This window comes from Adiantum capillus-veneris, chromosome 2, assembly GCF_014529385.1.
Source record: "Adiantum capillus-veneris isolate H3 chromosome 2, ASM1452938v2, whole genome shotgun sequence".
Taxonomy (NCBI): domain Eukaryota; kingdom Viridiplantae; phylum Streptophyta; class Polypodiopsida; order Polypodiales; family Pteridaceae; genus Adiantum; species Adiantum capillus-veneris.
The window spans coordinates 115,793,340-115,803,331 of record NC_140932.1 but is presented as its reverse complement, the minus strand read 5'-3'; the positions used below and the strand labels follow the sequence as shown (position 1 = coordinate 115,803,331).

Here is a 9,992-nt window from a genome sequence, read left to right as displayed (position 1 = left end):
TTCAAGTATTTTCTTCATGAGACTTGCAGGATGTAGGAGCAAGCTTGTTAGCACGACAGATAGAAGGCATTATATTTTCCTTTTCTAATAGTACCTGTTGTCATCCTTGCTGTGTTTGGTGTGGCCATCGTTTGGTCTAAAGCTTTATATCTTGCGTCGCACTTATTCATGAAGTTGCGACGTTCTTGAAAAGTATGGAACCCCTCAATATACGCATGGGGTTTCTCGCCTGCTGAGTTTGCCAATCTCATTTGCTTAGTCATGAGGTAAAATCTCTTAGGTTGTATCGCTGGTTGCGTTTCCTTTGCGTTGTTTGTGTATTGCTTGAAGAGCTGTACAGCAAAACGAGTGATTGATTTGCATGTGTATACACAGGCAGATGCAAGATCAAAGAAGCGTGCAAAATGTACCGTGTTGTGATCCATTGTTTGATTCAGTTTCCTGCACGTAAAAAAAATTATTTTGATGACATCTTGCAGTATTTCTTAAGCATAAGATCTAACAAACGTTTAAAAACAAATGAATGAAGTGAAAAAGGGAAGAGCAGTAAATTTACAGAAGGTGGATCAGAGTGAGCAGGGGTGATAGGGAAGGTGTCTCAGCAGTGCAACATATTGAACATGAGAAGTCCACAGAAGAGAAGACAAGCAGTTAAACAAAACTTCCTGCTTTATATAGAAGGCAGTCACAAGGCGATTTCATCTGTTTAATAGAAACAGGAATTGATACTGAAGAGGGCGTAGGAAACATTCCCGGCTAGAAGTTCAAAAATCTAGATGGTGTGAACATCTCTGGCGTAGGTAGCTCTAGTAAATGTAGCCAGGTTCGCTCAGTGACGCGTGATAGCATCACGTATAGAAGGCCATGGGCGAAAACGTCTTTTACAATGAGCAAGACGTTGGAGTTGATTGTTGCGCTTTGGGACTTGTGTCCAGTCATAGCGTAGGCGAGAGCTAGTGGGAATGTGGATTTATGGTACCAGTGCCCATTGAATGTCCTTCTGCTATGCTTGGACCGTCAAAGCGTAAGTTCCTATTTGGATGTGTCAAGTGTGACTTTGATTGCTTTGACGCCTCCTTCTTCATCTTGGAGGATTTCTTCTACGCGACATAGTGATCCATTGGCTGCTCCAATTGTTAAGTCTATGTTCTCTGTTATCAGCACCTTTGCTTCTTCTGCTATTCTGTCAATTGCGTGGAAGTCGGGATCTTCAGCCATGCTTCAAGCTCAGGGACGTTGTGAGCGTTTGTCTTGAGGCCGATTTGGATGATGTGACTATGCCGATGGAAGCGTTCGAAGAGAAGGTTATTATAATATCGAGTGTCACTCTTGTGTGTGAAAATGATTGTCATATTCCTATCCATGTGTTGCTCTATTTGATCCTGCGTTATGATGCGGTCACCGAGCGCATCGTGGATCTCTTTCTTTGTGAGGAGCCTGACTCTTATTGTATTGAGGAACTCTATGAAAGAGATATCTTTTGCATGGCGCACTGAGCAAGACATAATGTACGTAGTAGTAGTGGACCAATAAGTGGAGCTTGTGATGTGGCATGAGTAGCAATGATCACTTTGATGCCTGCATACCGGCAGCAACTGTGCCAAATCACCGAACAAGAAGAGCTTTTTATCTTTGAATGGGTCTAGCAGTGTGCCGTTGGTGACATTCACAATTTGTCGTACTATGAGATCAAAAGTTTGCTTTGTAAACATAGAAATCTCGTCTATGATAATCGTGTCTACTTCTTTGATACTGACGTATCTGTCATCAGTTTCGGATATTGATAGGGGATACTGCTGTGTGCGCACCGGTATCTTGAATTGGTAATGGACAGTTGTTGCGATGCTACTTAACCTCGTGGCCGCTGCACCAGTAGAAGCAGCAAGTGTGACAGTTTTCCCTTGCATTATGAGTTGGCTTGTGATATATCTTATGAGGAAGCTTTTGCCACTGCCAGGAGTGCCTATGATCACATGCAGACCACCCTTCTCTGCTGTGAGCTTCTTGTAGATCTCTGCTTGTTTAGATGTCAGTGACGCGTTCTGGATGTTTTGAAGCTCGTTTAGAAGGGCAGAGATACGAGAAGTTGTGTCCTACTGCTCGTAGTTTGTTTGCACATCTGGAGATTGAAATGAGGTAGCCTTTGTTGAGGATGTCTTCTGTAGTATCATATTCTGAAATTGGTGTGTTTAATCTGTCGTGAGCATATTTCGTTGTGTATACTCTGTGATGTACATCTCAAGGTCCTCATCTGTCAGTATCAAATTTCTAAGTTTGCACTCAAGATAGTATGACCTGGACATGTTCTCCGGTGAGAGCAGCTGGGATTCGTTTCTGAAGGTGATCCTCTTTAGCAGCACGTTGTAAAAGAAAGCCTCCGGATGATGCCTTGGGTGGAAGTCTGTGAAACGGACCAGTCGGTGTTGCCGCTCCAGCGATTGGCCGTAGGTGTTCGCCTCTGAAATACTTTTTTTTTCTTTTTTTCCCTTCGTCACTGTGTAATTCTTGTGGAAGTCGTAGAACGTAAGATTCTCCAGACTTTGTGGTCGTGCGCAGTACAGATCGACAGGGTGCAGCACGACATCATTATTGTGAGAAATGATTCGTTGTCGTAGAGCCGGGGGTGATGAGTCGACGTATTGGACGGTGTCACTCTTTAAATGATTGGGATTTGCAAACAATTTAATGCCACTTCTGTTGCTGAGATAGGCTTTGACAATAAAGAGGCTGAGATCAGCTTCAATTTCACAGTGTCAAGGCCACCTAGGCCTAACCGCTCTGCATCATCTGAGCGGATGTTGAGATGGCCCATTGGTTCAGTTTTGAGTGCATACTTTAGGAGGTAATAGGACAATGATGAATTGGTGACCCGCTGTATATTCATATGTGCGCCCCATAGCAGAAGCAGTGTAGGGTGGTACTGTACGACATTTCTGTCTTCATGCCGGGGCCTGAAGTATTGCCATCTATGATTTTGTTCGTTGAAGACTGGGTTTGGATTTGGCTGCGCATGAAATGGAAAACCATGTTTACATACTCCATCTCTTTGACCATGGTAACAACTTGTACGACACTTGTGAAGTTGTTTCCTGAGCACGAGTTGTCGGAGACGGCTCACTTCTGGCAAAACCACAGTGCTCGTTTCTTGCGGGATGTATGCAGTTATCTCAGCAGATAGTTGCTCTTTGTCTTCTTCATGCAGCCACAGTATGACATGAGCATGCAGTGATCCTCTATTTTGGACCTCATATATAACCAGGTGGTGTTGCACACGGCCCAACACACCTTTCGCAAGTATATATTTGGACATAAGCATTTGGAATTTAGTGTGGAAGGTGAGGGCGCATTCGACCGGGCAGTCTGTCCAAGTGAAGGAGGCATTCAAATGACGTGCAATTAGCTCGATCGTGTCAATCTCAGGCCATCTTGTGTCTGTGACCTCATTGGCAGTGAAAGTCAAGAAGAAATCAGGCATTCCCCATTCGTCCACCATTGCTATCAAGTATTTTAGGTTCTTGCGATGCCACGAACAGGAGCCTGGCATGCTGGAAGGGGTGCTGTACCGAAGCACATGTCTCACAGTGTCCTCGTCAGTTGCTTCACGATTGGCCTTCTTGTAGTTGTCAATGTCCCTTTGCAACAATCTCGTGTGTGTATTGTTAGCCAACATAAGAGCCTGCTTTACTTGGTACATTATGAGCAGGTATGGCTTGTACAGGGTGTAAACGGAGAACAAAGTCGATGCACGTATCTTTACATATATACTGAAGTTGATTGTACCATCATATTGGCCTTTTCCGAAAGGAAACAGGAATGGAAACGCTGCCGTCTCTATTTTGATGTCGTTCACGGAGCTTGATGCGGCAGGCATGCCGTTGGGCTTGAAAGTAACTGTTCTCTCAAGCAATTGTTGACGGCCACGGAGCTGCAGAGAAGAAAATTTGTAAGTACCGCTAGCGGTGAATGCTCTTCTCCTCGCTGGTTCAACGATGTTTTTGATGATACCAAACATCAAACTCGTGTCAAGTTGCGCCATCCGTGCAAACGGTGCGTTGTCTTGTTGGTGTTGAATGATCTTGCTTACACTATCTTGACTTAGTATGCAGAGTCCAAGCTTCTTATTCGGTCGTTCAGCCATCGACATGTACTTCTGTAGTACAAAGTTGTTCTCAAGATTGAATGCAAGTATGTCCGCCACTTGTGATGTAGCTAGGTCTATGCTCTTTACTCCATGACAGCAGAGGGTTATCTAATATTGAACGTCTGTCTAGTGTACCACGTGCAATTGTTGTCACTATTGAGATGGCGTTGATAGATATGTCAATGACGCTCAGTAGCTGTATGTGAAGCTGATTTCTGTTCAGTATTCTTCTTGTGTAGTCTGGAAGTAACGACACACAATATCTGCGACGTGCACTTGAGTTCTCACAAGCGGAGCACTGCACCCATTGTGTTTCTATTTGTGTAGCCTCTAAGCTGGATACCAGTAGACTGCTAGCGAACATTGCAACCGATGTCTCATCTAGAGCTTGAGTACAATGAAAAGAGGCACTTCTTTGGATGAAAACTACACCACAAACAAAGCATATGCTTAAAGGTCTGAATGTTGTTGCTATTTCTGAACTCCATCGGTGTAATAAATTGATGATATCAATCCATGATTGTGAGCATGGTAGAAATCTATCCTTCTTCTTGATTGAAGTGCGATGTCTTGCTTTCAATCTGCTGAGGTGTATCCTACGCTTTTGGTGATGGTCCATTGAAGGCTTCAGTCGGACTCAATCTTAATGGTTCAATGCGATCAGAACCTTGTGATATTTAGTTACTAGTCACGGCTAAGCAACGAATAGTTCAAGTGTTTGAAACAACTATGTACCTGGTGCTGGATTGCGCTGTTGTGGGGTTTCAGACTAAGAAGAGGCAAGCGGTAGCTGATTTCTTGAATGTCCCTTGCAAAGAATAAGTACGAAGAGTTAGAAAAGTAATAGCACAATGTTTAAGGTTCTGAGAGTAATCTCATTATTTGTATGTGTTCTTTATCTCTTATGTTATAGAAAAAAAAGAAAACGTGCTGGTGTCCCTGCACAGGGGAGTTTGCACAGTCCTCCCCAATTTTTATAATACGAGGGAACGTGCCATTCCCATGGCAGCATGCAAATTTTGGTGTGTTCCTTTTTACTGTGTCCTCAGCATTCAAGAGTAAAATGTGGCACTTTGTACTCCCCGCATGTTGGAATATGTCGCCGTTGCAAATGTAGAGGAGTTGCGTCCAAGTTTCTCTTGATCTGTCTGCAATGAAACACGGTGGAGTTAGGACATAAGTAGTTGTGCCTGCAGAAATAAGCTGAGTAAGGTAGTTGAAGGTGGGCATACACACATAGCTGCTATAATTGCTAGTGAGACCCCTTTATCCTCAGCATGGACACCCCCTACTCGTGCATAATAACACTCCCCTCCTAGACGTTTCAGAAGGTGGACATGGTCTCAAAACATCAAATTAGTTATCCATGCAAGATGCACTAGCAAGTAATGAAGATCTATAGGACAATTGGCAACATTGTGAAACAAGGAATCACCAACCAAACAATTAGAGTTGATAAGAGGGATTTTCTAGTAGTGTTGTGCGATGTGACTAGCCTTGGCCTGCTAACGCCATATGTGTTCTCCATGGCCCTCAAGGTCCTCCAACTACTCTTACCAACAACATGCAGTAGATCGTATTGCCCCAACGCTACTACCACACCCTGCATCATCGCCACAAACCTTGGAGCATTGAGTTTTAGGGCACCACGACTCTGTCTAGTGGGTATAGTGGGCCAAGGTGGGCTCGGCAAAGAGACGCTCTTGGCTCACATTTCAGATTAGATGCAACAATCGCAATGTGCATTCAATCATGTGGCACATGTGGAATTTGTGAATGAAAGCCCTGATAGTATGGGATAAGAGAGACGCAATCATCCCTGTTGTGGCAATTAGGAGGTCAAGCCATATACTTCCAAAGTGTGCTGGCGGGGAAAGGAAAATTGAAAGAAAGGCTGGAAACTCTACAAACATTAGGAGCATCTGTATGCATCGCCATTGACAATGTCTGGAGAGAACAAGACTTGGAAAATCTGCTTCCTACAATATTTTCAACTCTTCTTCCATCACTCCATATTTGCATCATAATCACATCATGAGCGACGAGTACAGTGGACATACTGAGTTCTCACTGAGGGGAAATTCTCAGGTTCTGACATTCAAGCACCATATCTGCAGAGCGACGTGCACTCAAAAAAGAGGCGATTCCCCTCTGACTGCATCGTATCAATAGAGGTATTTTCCATGTACGTGGCAACGAGATCAACAAACATCTTGCATTTGATATATGATGATTGCCTCAGATAAACAAATTACCCATAGCTGCTGAGAAAACCGATCTCCCAAATACATAGAAGCACACTGGGAGCCAATCAGAGTCACCCACGAGCATAAGTGAAGTGGTGTGACTTAACTTTCCACATTTGAGCAACAGAGACCAGCATTAAATCTCAGAAAAGCAACAGAAATACATACTTTGGAACTTGCATACATATACATTATTGTATGCACAAAGACTCACAAGCATCCAAACTTGTCAAAAACGACGACGTCTCATGATGAATCAGATTTATCCAATGCAAAATTGCTCAAGAGATTTTACAACAGACTTGTAGGCAGTCAATTTCGCTGCCAGATTTAAACTCATACACATAGCCCCAAAAGTGCAGGAAAGAACCAGGCTAAAGGTTTTTTCTCCTCCTTGTGATCCTTGCATCTGAAGTGATGCTTCTCCATCTTGTCAGACCCATCTGCCTTTCTTGTTAGCATGTGATGGGTATTCTAAGCAATCTTTTTAGGACTCAGACATGGTGCACACTTTGTACTCTCATAGAGCATAGAATTTTAAGTCATCCATAGCAAAATCGTTGGGCCTACTCTATCAGTGTCTCTTAATGGGATAAGTCACCGAAAGCAAAGTAACCCAAAACTTCTTCAAGTAGATGTCTAGGTTCTAGCAGGCTCGTTTGGCATACATGTCAACAAAGGCAATGCTAAGTACGACATCTCTTTTCAACAGCCTCTGAATAATTTTTTGTGCCCTTATCAACATCTTGCAAAGAGGCACATGCCTACAAGATGCACACGTAGGTACATACCTCTCTTTTTTTGTCGGTAAGAAGCGATCATGGTTTTTGACTAAATAGCAAGGCAATTACAAGGTTCAGCGGCATCTTAAATATTGACAATCACCATACTATCATCCCTACAAAATTGGGCTATCGGGCACAAAAGCAATCATACTAATCAAACAAATTAACTGAAACCCATATCGTCATTGCTTTCTTCCTTGGGTTCCTCCTTTTTCTCTTCAATAGGTGGAGCAGCAGCTCCACCTCTAACAGACACGGCTGCACCCGCAACAGCAACAGGAGCACCACTTCCACTAGAGCCAACATTGGTGATCAGGTCTTCGACAGTGCGCTTTTCCAAAAACTTGGCAAAGTGCGCAGGCCAATATGCCTCTACTTGCACGTTTGCTGCTGCTATTTTCTCTGCAGCATGCATGAAAGATGCTTTGCGCAGTCAACACAAAGTTGTAAGGCAAGTATAGAGAGAGAGAGAGAGAGAGAGAGAGAGAGAGAGAGAGAGAGAGAGAGAGAGAGAGAGAGAGAGAGAGAGAGAGAGAGAGAGAGAGAGAACCTTAGGCCTTTTGAACCGATTGAAAACAAGGAAAAAACTGTGGATAAGGGATAGGAGAGAGAGAGCCAATATGCCTCTACTTGCACGTTTGCTACTGCTATTTTCTCTGCAGCACGCATGAAAGATGCTTTGCGCAGCCAACACAAAATTGGAAGGCAAGTAGAGAGAGAGAGAGAGAGAGAGAGAGAGAGAGAGAGAACGTGAGCCTGGCTGCTAGAACTCTGAAGCGACCTGCGCGTCGTCAATCGTGGTGGCAAATTTCTATTCAATACCCTGCGCACTATGGAGAGCGTAGTCGATGTAGCTGTTTTTATTTATACTTCGTTAGCTTTTGACGGCGTAGCTTTTTTTTTAGCGTTTTAAATAGCTGCCACGTGGGTGAATGGGAGGGGAGAGATCTGAAAATCTCCACTATGCTAATGAAGTAAAAAAAAGAGGCAAAGCACACTTTGATACACAGCCCTTGCACACCCTTGGTTAAGGGAGGGATCTCATCGGCACTTGCTCGATGAATATGGACCTTGACAGTGGAGGAAGCTCACCGAGGGAAGGGCCGAGCCCGGAGGGTTAGGACAGGTCTGTTGGCATGGACTTCAAGCCAGCTCTTTCGATCTTGAGAAGGTTATGAAGCCGACTGCTTTTGGTGAGCTCTTGCACACCCTTGGTTAAGGGAGGGATCTCACCGGCACTTGCTCGATGAATATGGACCTTGATAGTGGAGGAAGTTCACCGGGGAAAGGGCCGAGCCCGGAGGGCGAGGGGAGGCCTATTCGCACGGACTTTGAGCCAACACTTTCGATCTTGAGAAGTTTATGAAGCCGGCTGCTTTTGATGAGCATACCTCGACATCAAAAATTCTACACGGGGTGAATATGCTCAGCCTCAGCAAGGTTGATGATGGCTTTTTGAAGCAAGTTAACTTCAACCACGAGCTAGATTTACAAGGCCCTATACTTTACGGGCCGTCGGATGTTTGCCAAAAGATTATGGGACTAGAAAAAATCTGCGACGAATAGTAGAGATTCCATCTACCACTTCACAGCTCTTGGCAAAGGCTTCTATGTGGCTAAGTGTCTATTCGAGCATACAGTGAAGGACCTTGTTATTAGAGGAGATGTGTGGGGAGCTTCATACTTTGTGTATCCATGCCTTGGACGCCCAAATTTTGCCAGAATGAAGATGTTATGAGTTTTTGTCTAGTGTGGGTCACACTTAAGAACCTCTCGCTTTGGATTCTAGGCCATGTGGATTCTATTGCTAAGATGATGGGCCAAGTGTTGGTTATTCTCAAAATGTAGTGTATCTGACCAAGCTTAGATGTTGAAGCATGTATTCCTTGGGACATGAGAAAGCCCGTACCATAATACTTGGATCTAAACATGGGAGACTTTGGTGCTTATCGTCAAGAGTTGACCTTTACCTCTTTTCACAACGCCTATTACAAGTGTCGGAGAATTGGACATTATGCTAGAAAATGTCTTAAGGCAGTTTTACTGCTCGCAACCTAGTGCTCAAAATGACTTGGAGACGGGTGTCCAGGGAGACATGCCTCCTTCAAAATCCAATCTGTCTTCAGAAGAGGCCGGGGGTAGTGAGATACAGTAGAGAGAGGTGAGTAAAGAGACAGAATATCGGGTTGAAGAAGATCCAAATAAGCCAGAGTTGATAATCATAGAGACCGAACGCCTGATTCAAAAGGTTTAAAATAAGCCAGAGACGATAAGCACAGAGACCAGCAACCTTGGCAGGAGTGGTGAAGAAACAAAATGCCCACCAATGGAGGTACATGACAAATTAGAGCTGGTAGCTAAGAAGGTGGAACTGCAGTTGCCAAAACTAGATCTCCTCAGTCATATGGCTAAGAGGTCAGACTCTTCGACTACCACTATAATCTTGGTAAAAAGAATGACAAGAAAAAAGTAATATATCCAGTATTTGGTTTTGGCTTGAGGTCAACAGGAGTGTTGTGGCAGAGCCCTCTCTTTGGTGGAAACCCCAAGCCAATCCTAGTTTCATTGTATGTTGTTAGGGTGGCACCTTATATCAGCCAATGTAACAATGTATTTGGACTCGACTTCTTAGTTGGTTGTTGATGCCATGGCTCAATAGCAGCATGGCTTAAAATGTACCTTTTTTTGTTTTGTAATATATGTACACACTCAAAATTGTGAGTGTGGGAAAAAGGAAAAAAATCAAAATGTTACAATTTGCCCTGGCATATCTTTTTCACAGGGTTGTCCAGAAAACAAGTACATCAATGGGGGTCATGA

At 43.8% G+C, this 9,992-nt stretch overlaps 1 protein-coding gene across 1 annotated transcript; it reads right to left on the bottom strand.

Annotated features, from left to right (window-relative positions):
- Window positions 1–276: 276 nt before the first annotated feature.
- LOC147463433 (uncharacterized) lies at window positions 277–6,199 on the bottom strand. Its single transcript, XM_086528838.1, has 5 exons — window positions 6,053–6,199; window positions 5,214–5,289; window positions 4,877–4,938; window positions 411–441; window positions 277–332 (listed from the first exon to the last, which is right to left on the bottom strand). Exons 1-5 carry the CDS (start codon window positions 6,197–6,199, stop codon window positions 277–279), a joined length of 372 nt encoding a protein of 123 aa, XP_086384964.1.
- Window positions 6,200–9,992: the final 3,793 nt, after the last annotated feature.